At 46.0% G+C, this 12,093-nt stretch overlaps 1 protein-coding gene across 4 annotated transcripts in view; it reads left to right on the top strand.

Moving 5' to 3' along the window:
- The window catches only part of cdc42bpab (CDC42 binding protein kinase alpha (DMPK-like) b), a 127,632-nt gene that overhangs the window by 40,037 nt on the left and 75,502 nt on the right, over positions 1 to 12,093 (top strand). For all 4 annotated transcript variants that reach the window (XM_056294069.1, XM_056294071.1, XM_056294070.1 and 1 more), the window contains 2 exons: positions 6,745 to 6,828; positions 10,542 to 10,637. In XM_056294069.1, the coding sequence (XP_056150044.1) occupies positions 6,745 to 6,828; positions 10,542 to 10,637 (180 nt within the window). The remainder of the gene's footprint in view (positions 1 to 6,744; positions 6,829 to 10,541; positions 10,638 to 12,093) is intronic.

Below are 12,093 nucleotides of genomic sequence, written 5' to 3'. Positions count from 1 at the left end.
AGTTAAGCTGAAAACATTTCCCCTCGACAAAACAAAATCATGAAGATGAAAAATCAAGGCGGCACATTGATATTCAACTGTACTCAACAACAGAATCTAAAAATACAGAGAGGAACATGGTGGAGAACAGCAGAATAATAAAAAGATTTATAAGGATAGAAGGGAGATAAAACATTTAAAGCAGTTGCTCCTCGGTCCAACAGAATTACTTGTGTGCTCTGGGACGGTCGAGCGAATATTTGAAAGAGCTTCAGTTATGTGTCATACTGACAATTGGGGGAAACTTTTGGTGAGAAGGAGAGACTCAGGGACAGGCATAGAGGGGCAGACGGTCAGACATAGAGAGACAGAAAAACACAAAGACAGCAAGGGGGCGAAATGGTGTAACACAGAGGAGAGACGAAAGTAAAAACAGACTTGGAGAAAGTAAAGAAAGAGAGAGAGAGATCTTGAGAGCAGGATGTTTTGATTTCATCCTCCCATTGTCAGCAGCAGGGAGAGAAATGGCGTGGGCGCGTGATGTTATGGAGCACTATTGACGAATGGATTTCCCATCTGTCTGCAGGACGCTACAGTGTTCCCTCGGCCTTCTGCCTATTGGAGCTTTCACACCAGGGCTCACTGGCTGATTCTCTGCAGCAGGGCCAAACAGGGCTTGGACGCTGGTAGCTCAAGTAGCAGACCATACTTAAAAAGTGTAGTCTAGTTTTTAGGGTTTTGCATGCACTTTCAAAGATGTTGGTTTAGGAAAATGTGTCAACGCGAGTCTAAGGAGTAAAAAGATAACCATCAGCTTTGGAGAAGAACTGCTAATGATCCTCCAAAGGGTGTTACCTTTCTGACTAGACCAAGCTTGGTCTAGTCAGAAAGGCACGAACTGAGGAAGCCTCTTGGATGAGAGGCGAAACATCTTCACGGATATATACCAAGTCCAGTTGCGCTTGATTCAGCTCCTTTGGATAACCATGACCTGGATTAATGAGAACATTCACAGACATGCTAATGATCCTGTAGGCTAAACTCACCGGTCAGCGTACCTTCAAACTTCAAGCACGGGCATCCGGGTAGCATAGCAGTCTAGTCCGTTGCCTACCAACACGGGGATCGCCGGTTCAAATCCCCGTGTTACCCGGCTTGGTGGGGCGTCCCTACAGACACAATTGGCCGTATCTGCGGGTGGGAAGCCAGGTGTGGGTATGTGTCCTGATCGCTGCACTAGCGCCTCCTCTGGTCGGCTGGGGGGCCTGTTTGGGGGGGGTGAACTGGGGGGAATAGCGCGATCCTCCCATGCGCTGCGTCCCCCAGGTAAAACTCCTCACTGTCAGGTGAAAAGAGGCAGCTGGCAACGCCACATGTAACGGAGGAAGCATGCGGTAGTTTGGAATCCTCCCCGGTTGGGCAGAGCGGGTGGAGCAGCGACTGAGACGGCTCAGAGAGCGGGGGGTGATTGGCCAGATACAGTTGGGGGAGAAACAAGTTTGTCTGACTCTATGTTAGTAAGACACAGTAAAAACCTCTGAAACCGAACTATCCCTTGAAATGTATTACATTTTTTTGGATTACTACACTTTCGCATTTTACTGCAGATACAAGGGGATGGAGTCTTAAAAATTGTAATGTCGATTCACAATATTTATATTATGGTATTTGAAAAATCGCAATATGTATCGAATTGCCACTAAGATATTGTAGTGTGGAAGTGGGAGGTAACTGCCAATTTCCAGTCCTTTCCACTCCCTGTTGAGCTCAATGGGTAAAGCCTAGAACAACACAATCTTGTCCCTTCTACCGACCCCTTTGGCCCAGGTAGCTGACCTAAATGGATAAATGGACTGCATTTATATGGTGGTTTTTTTCCCCCTGAAGCGCTTCACGATTAATGCTTCACATATTTAACCATGCACACACACTCATACGCCGATGGCGGTGTCAACCATGCACGGTAACAATCAGCTCATCGGGAGCAGTTGGGGGTTAGGTGTCTCACTCAGGGACACCTCCACATTTTTTGCAAGGTGGCGCCAAGTGTCGTACCATCAACCCTCCGGTTACTTGACAACCTGATCTACCTCCTGAGTCACTGCCGCCCCAGCCCGTCATCAGTCTGTCCTGTTTAGAAAACTGTTGTTTTTGCCAGATTAGATTATAATGGAAACCCACTTGTTCAATTTTTTTTCCCTTGTAAATTTGTCAGGTGATTATTGTGCTTTTATTGCTTTACGTTTGCTGTGTTTCATATGAGCAACCCGCTGAGTGAAATCCTTTTTTTTTAAAGACCCCCCCCCCTTTTCTCCCCAATTGTACTTGGCCAATTACCCTATTTTCCAAGCCGTCCTGTTCGCTGCTGAACCCCCTCTGCCGATCCAGGGAGGGCTGCAGACTACCACATACCTCCCCCGATACACGTGGAGTCACCAGCTGCCTTTTTTCACCGGACAGTGAGGAGTTTCGCCAGGGGGACGCAGCGCGTGGGAGGATCACGCTATTCCCCCCAGCCGCCCGAACAGGTGCCCCAATCGACCAGAGGAGGCGCTAGTGCGGCGACCAGGACATATACCCACATCCGGCTTCCCACCTGCAGACACGGCCAATTGTGCCTGTAGGGATGCCCGACCAAGCCAAAGGTAACACGGGGATTCGAACCGGCGATCTCCGCGTTGGTAGGCAATGGAATAGACCGCCACGCCACCCAGATGCCCCAGTGAAATTCTTTTTGTGTAAAATAACTTGGCTGATGAGACAAATTCTGATTTTTTTTTTTTTAATTTATTTCTGATTTTTCCCTTTTTTTCTCCCAATTTAGTGGCCAATTGATCCCTATTTTAATTCAAACACCCACCCTCGTATTGCATGCGTTCGCCAACTGCATCTCTCCGGCCGGCAGTCTCGAAGGAGACGCCTCCCCACTTTCGTGACAAGGCGAATCCAAGCCGAACCACTGTTTTTCCGACACACACGGAGACGCATTCACATGACGAACACAAACCGACTCCGCCCCCTCCCGAAGACAGCGTTGCCAATGATTGCTGCTTCATCGAGTCCGGCCATAGTCGGATCTGACGAGACCGGGGCGCGAACCCCAGTCCCCAGTGGGCAACTGCATCGACACCAAGCCGATGCTTAGACCGCTACGCCACCGCGGACATACAAATTCTGATTTTGACTTTGGAACTATGAATCCATTAGCCTCTGTGGCAAAATCCTAAAAATAAGTTGCTTTTATGACCCACTTCCAAATGATAAAATCAAATTTTAAGTGTCATTTCACGTTTACACAGCTGGCGCAGTTAGTAAGAAAGTTAGCTAGAAAGCTAACTATTTTATCTGATGTTTAGCCATCTGTGTCAGTCGGCTTGCAAGTGAGCTATGTCTGGTCCTGCGAGGGTCCCGTCCTAAAAGCCAGGCTAAAGGGGTAAGAGGTGAGGATTAAAGGAAGGGTAGAAACCAGAAAGGGAGCAAATGAGAAAAGAACATAAACACTAAGTCACTGCCAAGACCCCCCCTCCCCATCCCCAGTTGTCCTTTCTCTTCCTCCTCTTCTTCCTCGGTTCCTCCTCTCGGCTGCTGAGGGATCACTGGGGGAAATCCAAACAGTGCTGGAATGTTATCATTGTATTGCATTAGCAGCATTCCCTGGCTCATTTAATAGACTGCAGACTCCTCTTTAGCGTGGACGCCTGCCTTGCTCTCAGTACTTATCTTTGTTTATGTGTGTGCGCGCGTATTTATGCACGCGCATGCCTTTGCGTGCATGTGTTTACGTGGTTGTCCGTCCACTTGGGCTGGCATGCATACGTGTGCATTTTTATTTGAATGTCACGGCGGATTTCTGGGTGTGTTTGCATGGCAGTGTTAATTGCGTGTGGACATGTGTATACCAAACGTCTGCGTTTGTTTGTGTGTTTGTCTGTGCAGGAGAGACGGGGACGGAAACATGACGTGAGACAGATTAGTGATGATAGCTTTATCTGTGGAGCACTTTTCAAACAAAGTTTACTATGTGCTTCGCAATTAAGATGGAGGGGTTTGAGTTGCAAACTGTAGAGTGAAGCTGGAGTCAGAGAAACCTTTTTCCATCTCTCTCGCTCTCTCTCTCTCTCTCTCTCTCTCTCTCTCTCTCTCTCTCTCTCTCTCTCTCTCTCCATCTGTGGAGAAATCATGCTTAACTCCTAACTATTCCTCCTGCCTTCCCAACAGTGTTTCCATCACGTCCAAGTCACATGCATGCACAAAGCTGGATGCAGTGTGCGGCGAGTAAGCAAGCCGTCCTTCAGATGATGCTTCATTTACCACGTGAAAGCAAGTGCCCTCCCTGCTAACGTGTCAGGAACAGTGACGTGATACACTATTGATCCCTCCGGGGGGGAGGGGGGGATCCTTCATTCACTTTCTCCTCCTCAGGGGAGGTCAGGGGACAAGGCCAGCTGCTGGGGTTGCTGAGGGTGAGAAGATGTGTTTTTCCTTTGGGGATCAACAGAAAAACAAAAACCCCAACTTGGAATATAAAGCGGGAAAACCATGTGAGGTCTGTCCACCCCCTCTGCCGTTCCGGGGAGGGCTGCGGACTACCGCATGCTTCCTCCGATACATGTGGAGTCGCCAGCTGCTTCTTTTCACCTGGCAGTGAGGAGTTTAGCCACAGGGGCGTAGCACGTGGGAGGATCACGCTATCCCCCCCGAACAGGCGCCTCGATCGACCAGAGGAGATGCTAGTGCAGTGACCAGGATACATACCCACATCCAGCTTCCCACCCGCAGACATGGCCAATTGTGTCTGTAGGGACGTCTAACCAAGCCGGTGTGGGTTCCATTTCTGCTCGGATACAATATCGAATCGGGGTCCTTCGACTACATATGACATCACGGATTGTGTTGCTAGCTAGTGTTGTTTAACGCTAGCTCTATAGTTATTTAGCTGTGTGTTTTTTACAATCCACGTTGACATAGAGTTGGTTAGTAAAGGTGCGAGGGCCAAAGGCCCGAGCTGCATCTAATGTCAATCTACTGTTTCCCGCTGTTCCTAAACTGAACTAGCCCCTGCTCAAGCCCCTACCCAATCATAATGCGTGAAGTAGTGATGTCATCTGTAGTCGCAGGACCCCAAGCACATCTGGTAGGGCAAGTAGATCAAGTACCGACCCCGGAAGTAACATGAGGATTCGAACCGGCGATCCCCGTGTTAGTAGGCAATGTAATAGGCTACTACACTACCCGGACGCCCCGATGTCTTGTTCTTTGCTTTGCCGTTGGTAGGTTTAGTATGATGACGGTCAGCGATCATCAGAAAAGTGTGGACAATGATGCCCCCGGTTACCAAGAAGGCCGGAGATGTTATGAGAAACACAGTGGGAAGATGCAGAGTGTATGAAGCAGAACAGCCTGCTAAAGATGAGAAATCATAGAACATTAGGGGGTCACCCCAGCAGGCAAGTCCACTAGGTAGCTTCTCCGAGTCGGGTGAAATGCTCACTGAAGGAGGATGTTGAAGTGAACTTAGTCCTAAAGTATTTAAAAGTTCATACTCACATGGGAATCTGGGTTGCTTAAGTTGGGAACATAGTATTGTATTATCCAGAGCTGAAGATGATGAATCACCTAAACCCAGTCAGCTAATAATATCAATATTTACTTAATTCAAGTCTGAGATGAGCTGAGATTCTGTGTGTGCTTACATCCATGTGCCTCTGAATTTGTTCCTATGTGTGCTGAGAAAGAGAGGAAGCGAGAGAGGGCTTTGCACGTGTGTGTGTGTGTTTGTGTATATCTGTGTGTCTGTTGTACTGTATGAGCACAAGAGCAAATCCAAGGAGTCTCCATACTGGAGAAAGACTGTGTACCTGTCTTGTAGGTTACTTGTGTTTTTTTTAAATGATCGGCCACTTCACACAACATTCACGCCCATACAAGCCTTCCTATTCATCTGCACCCAAGGAGAGACATTCTTGTCTTCAGTTTTGCATATCGGCCAATCATTACGTGTGAAAACCCGCAGTCGAGTCGTCTCGCAGGCCACCTCGGTTTTACACTTGGACAAAAGTGTATATAGTTGAAAAGCAGAAAACAGTTTGCTTATGACAAATGTTTTTTTTTAAAGGAAGTATGAATCTTAATTGAATGCCCCAGCTGTCTGTGTCTGTGTCTGTGTCTGTGAGTAAGTTAGAAAGGGGGCGTAAGAGGATCCAGGTGGTGTACGTCTGACTGTGTCCGAGGTCGTCACCTCGATGTCCGGGGTCACTTCCTGTCTCAACTTCTCTCCTTCCTCTCCTCCTCCTCTCATTCCTTTCCTCTTCGTCCACTTTTAAAGCCCTCTTCTGCTCTTCTTCCCTCTCTCTATGCCTTCGTCTCCCCTCCCATTCTCTCCTCCCTCCTTTTTCTTTACAACTCTTTCTCTCTGTATCTTTATATGAATGACTATATTCAGCACTACCAGGCATGCTCACTGAAATTAAATGTTTCAATATCGTTCATAGGACCATATGCTACAATATGACACGGGCATATGCAGTAATTTGAACATTAAAAGAATTCAAGTCTCTGTCAGTGTGAGGATCTACTACATGAGATCTGGTGTGTGTTTTGTTTTCAAATTCACACCTCTTGTTTCTATACTTCATTGTCCTGCAGTACAACTTAAAATAAGGTTTCTAATGCCCCCCCCCTTTCTCTCTCTCTCTCTCTCTCTCTCTCTCTCTCTCTCTCTCTCTCTCTCTCTCTCTCTCTCTCTCTCTCTCTCACTCTCTGCAGGTTGCGGTTGTGAAGGTGAAGAATGCTGACAAGGTGTTTGCTATGAAGATCCTCAACAAGTGGGAGATGTTGAAGAGAGCTGAGGTGAGCAGCCTCCTGCAGTTTTCCAGGCCTTTTAACAGGGGCGCAACTGTACCGGCACTGCTGTTGGATACTGGGCTGATGCCAGGCTAAAAATAGCATAGGACAATTTACCCGGTGATAAATTCTCAAATGCCTTTCTCTGCACACAGAGAGACTTTGCATCCCTGATGAATTAGAGTAATAATATTGTCGATAATAATGATAAATACTGTTAACATAAAACAGAAATAACAGTAATTGCCAAGTTATGTTTTAAGAATATGTGCAGCTTCCCCCACTTGAAAGAGATTGATGCATCGACCTGAAGGTTCAGCAGTTTAGTTTGATAGTTCAATTAGAGCCATCAGTCATTAGGCATTAGGTGAAGAACTGGCTGCGTCTCTGGACTTTGTAGATCCTTCAGTCCTGCACAGTCTTACCACAGATGACAGTACTGTTAAGAATATTTACAGCGCCTTCTTGTAGCGCGGTGCTTGTTCACTTCCAGACCGTTGTCCCTTGTGACACTGCATGGTGCTTCCTTTGCTCCGGGCAGCACTTAGGTAGATTGGTTCCATCCGGTTTGCTTTCTGAATATTCAGTTTGTTAGTGGATTCTTGTCATTACTTTAATTTATCTAGCTGTCTATCGCTGTATCTATCTAAACATCCATTATCCAAGCCGCTTATCCCAATCAGGGATGCGGGATGCTGAAGCCTATCCCAGTAGTCATTGGGCGGCAGGCAGGAAGACACCCTGGACAGGCCGCCAGTCCATCACAGGGCCGACACATTCACACCTAGGGACAATTTAATATGGCTGATTCACCTGACCTACATGTGTTTGGACTGTAGGAGGAAACCGAAGCACTGGGCTCTATCTACTACTTTATTAATTTATATATATCTATATATCTATATCTATGTATGTATGTTTGACTTGATGACAATGATGATGATGATATTATAAGTTAAAACCTAGTGACAGTAAATGAAAGGCCTGTATTTCTCTATGTGGAAGTGAAAACAAAGTTCTAATCAGTACTCGGCATCTATCAATGTTTGAAAATTTCATTTATTTTTTGTTGTTGATGCGTTTTTGCTTTTTTTTTTTTTTTTGGTCATATGTGGATTTTTTTTCTCCACGCATCTCTTAAATCTAACTTTAACAATAAGGATTAAGGATTGATGAACCAATTATTTTTTTCCCCACCCATCAAGGATGAGTGCCAATCTCTGCTTACCCCCCAAAAAAATCGACCGCAGGTTGATTTACCGTTTGCGACAGATGTCACTGCTGTGGCCACGCATGCAGCTGATGCATGTTTTTCTCATTGACCCCTTCCTGACAGTTAGGGGACCATTCCCATTAGTCCCCTGGGCCTTCAATCTCCATGCCTCGTAACTCTTTGGGCAAAAGGAAGGCCTCTGCTCTTTGCCTGTGGGCCCATCGATGGGAAATGATCTAGACTGGCTGTAGTTAGACTGTGTATGCCCGGCACGTGCCCATCATTTCAGAGAGGAGGAGATTAGAGATGGACTTTGCATTGGCTTTCAGTCAGGGGAGTTTTTCTGTGTCATTGTGGGAAATAAGAGAATGTCATGATTTTATATGTAATGTTGATTTTTTTTCGTAATCGAATATCCATTTAATCAGCCTCCCTAAAATGGATTTATCCCCAAAGGCAAATTCATATGTAGTTTTGCACTAATTCTCAGATGTAGGTTACGCAAGTTTACACAATAAATCAAAAGAGCTGCACCATAGTGATGATGAAATCATTATTTTTTTGTTGTTATTAAATTTTGGGCCTTTGTCCGGTGGACTGTAGAAACAGGGTTTTTCTGTTTAAATTCTGTAACAGCGCTGTTGCAGAAACCACAACACGGTTAATACTGTGGAGTATAGGCTGGTGGTATAAACTGGTTGTGAACTACCACTGGAGACCATTAACAAGTGGTGCACTGAACGTGACGTCTTATATTCAGATTTTGTGTTCATCTGCTCCCATGTGTGGACGGTTTGTGGTTGGAGTCAGGCAAGTGGAGGGACTCCTGGAACATCCATTACATCATTTAGTTATGGCTAAATTCAATATGACCAGTTTTGTGTTCAGAAAGTAAACTAATGCAAAGTAACCATCAACAAAAAACACTGATTTCAAAATGATTATTGAATATACATAGCAGCATTTTCCAGTTTATTTATTTATTTCCCAGGACCTAAGCTACCTATTACCTTGTAGAACTTGTAGTTTGCTTAAATTTCATGCTATTGGACATTTCCTGAAAATAATTTTTCCAACCACTGTAGGCCTTCATACTCGGTCTAGATATTTTGCTGTGTTCTTACTCTTTTGTCAAACTGTCCAAATTCCTTTTTGAAACTTACCCGTATGTGATATTAGTGCGAACAGACCGCCATCCTGAATCGGCTCACATGCACAAACAAACAACAAATGACATCTTGTGACAGTGCTCAGCCATTTCACCAGCAGGTTTTCTTTTCTTTTTTCTTTTTTAACTAGTCAGCTGGGATATGTGTCCTCGACTTAAGCTTGAGTAGAGACTCCCCAAATAGATTTGTAATCAGTGACTTCACTGTCTTTCCACTGACTTCCATCATTGTTGTCCTCCATCTTTTTCCCAGTCTGGTTTGGTCAAGCCACTTTAACTACACAGTAAGCCTACTGACGCAATGTCATGGCGGCGGCGATCTGTGCCGTGGGGGAGTGACATAGAATGCACATGAATTTTATTACAATTACCCTTCACACTGAATTAGTGTGTTGGACATTAGCTAATCTACGACCACATATAAAATTGAAAAGTGAAATTGAAAAGACGTGTTTCGCATGTTTTTCTGTCACGCTGCTCTAAAAAATCCGTATCTGTATACATTCAAGGAAAAGACGAAGTGAGTCACATTTAAGGTACAGCCTGTACATAGCTGTGCTTTGTATTCATAAAGCTCACAGATGCTGCTGTAGATACAAGGGCAAGCATGTTGCTAAATGAACAGAGACTGTCTTTTTAGGTCACAGTTTGATGAGAGGAGGATGTCTCCCCAATTGTACCCGGCCAATCTCCCTTCTCTCTGAGCCGTCCCGGTTACTGCTGAACCCCCTCTGCCGATCCGGGGAGGGCTGCAGACTACCACATGCCTCCTCCGATACATGTGGAGTCGCCAGCCGCCTCTTTTCACCGGACAGTGAGGAGTTATGCCAGGGGGACATGGTGCACGGGAGGATCACGCTATTCCCCCCAGTCCCCCCCCCCCCCGAACAGGCGCCCCGACTGACTAGAGGAGGCACTAGTGCAGCGACCAGGACACACACCCACACCCGACTTCCCACGTGCAAACACGGCCAATTGTGTTTGTAGGGACGCCCGACCAAGCCGGAGGTAACACGGGGATTCGAACCGGCGATCCCCGTGTTGGTAGGCAACGGAATAGACCTCAACGCTACCCGGACGCTCAGGGAGGAGGACGTCTTTAGATCAGAGTAATTAAGAATGAGTCTTTAAGAATAAAGAACACACAATACTTTTTTTTGGATACAGTATTATCTTTTTCAGAATGAAATATGATGACTTATCTTGCCCGCAACTGTGTCAGCAGTGAGAGCAGCAGTGTCTGCTGCTTTGAACTGTGGCTTCTCTGTTGCCAGCGTGTCTGACGTATTTTAAATGATTGTGTGTTTGTAAATGTGGCCTTGTTCTCTCTCTCCTCAGACGGCATGTTTTCGGGAAGAACGGGACGTGCTAGTGAATGGGGACAGCCAGTGGATTACTACATTGCATTACGCCTTCCAGGATGACAACAACCTGGTAAGATAGGCCACCGTGTGCGCATGTGTATGTGTGTGTGTCTGGGAGCGCATGTGAATATATTTGTCATCTAGGTTCTGGTGCAGTTACCATGTCCCAAAATTCACCAGATGGTTTTTTGTTTCATTTGAATCTATCCAGGGTAATCTGACGGAGCACGCATGCATCATTTCATTAGTGCCCTGCTTTAGTTCACATAGCACCACATAATTACACCTGCAAGATGCCCGACACAATCGCAGCCTTTTACTTGCTTTTGATGACTAAGCAGCTGCACCAGCCCATTTTCATTATTTTCTACCAGCAGGGTAGATTTTTTTAGATAGGATTCAACCACCAAGCTGTGTGGTTACAGGTCGGTGGCTTGACCCACAAAGTACAATCCATACAGAGAACAGGAGAATGCTGCAGTTACAGTGAACAAGTCCAAATAACAATTAATTGTTGAGAACCAACGGAACGACCTGAGAGCTAGCTGATTGGCTAGGATCCGTTTGGCACACTATTCTCATTGGCTGTTGTCGTTGTCATTCTCATTCACTTGACAGCCCCCCCCCCTTTTCCATGACCCAGAGTTCAAATGCCAGGGGTACCTGTCATTCATTTCCCACATTCTCACAACAAAATGCCTTGCCATGGACTCTCCCTGGGGCTTTAAAAATATACAGTGTGGCCCGTCCAGCTTGTCTATTTTTAGGAAGATCCTCAAGAGTTAGAGAAAATAGCCTTGTAGGCCCATGCTGGTGGATTGCCCTCTGCTCTAATGATACTGTGAGAAAGAAAGAGAAAGGGGAATGGAGAGCTGGATGGGGAGGAGGGGCGGTTGTGAAAGGAGTGCTGGCATTTTGCACTGTCAGAAGTGTAGGCACAGGCCAGAAATAGATGAGTATTGATGGATCTTGGAAATCTGATGTTGGACATAAATATTTTACAAGTGCTGCACTGTAAAATGTCCCTTCAGTCTCTCTCTCTCTCTCTCTCTCTCTCTCTCTCTCTCTCTCTCTCTCTCTCTCTCTCTCTCTCTCTCTCTCTCTCTCTCTCTCTCTCTCTCTCTCTCTCTCTCTCTCTCTCTCTCTCTCTCTCTCTCTCTCTCTCTCTCTCTCTCTCTACTCTCTCTCTCTCTCTCTCTCTCTCTTCTGCTCTCTCCGATAAGACTAGAACTAGATATCCAAAGGGTGGTTTTTGTTTACTTTGTGTATTTTTTAATGTTTCGCAGGCGGAAGTGGCTCAGGAGGTAGAGGAGGTCATCTGGTAACTGGAACGTTGCCAGTGTGATCCTCAGCAACTCCTCCTCGAAAAAAAAAAATACTGAGGTGTCCCTGAGCAAGACACCTAACCCATGTGAGCTCCCGATGAGCTGGTTTTTATCTTGCGTAGTTGACATTGTCCAAAGACATGTAGGTCAGATGAATCGGCCATTCTAAATTGTCCCTAAGTGTGAATGTGTTGGCCCTGT

Source organism: Lampris incognitus, chromosome 15, assembly GCF_029633865.1.
Source record: "Lampris incognitus isolate fLamInc1 chromosome 15, fLamInc1.hap2, whole genome shotgun sequence".
Taxonomy (NCBI): domain Eukaryota; kingdom Metazoa; phylum Chordata; class Actinopteri; order Lampriformes; family Lampridae; genus Lampris; species Lampris incognitus.
The sequence above is the reverse complement of the archived record's forward strand: the minus strand, read 5'-3'. Positions and strand labels throughout refer to the sequence as shown.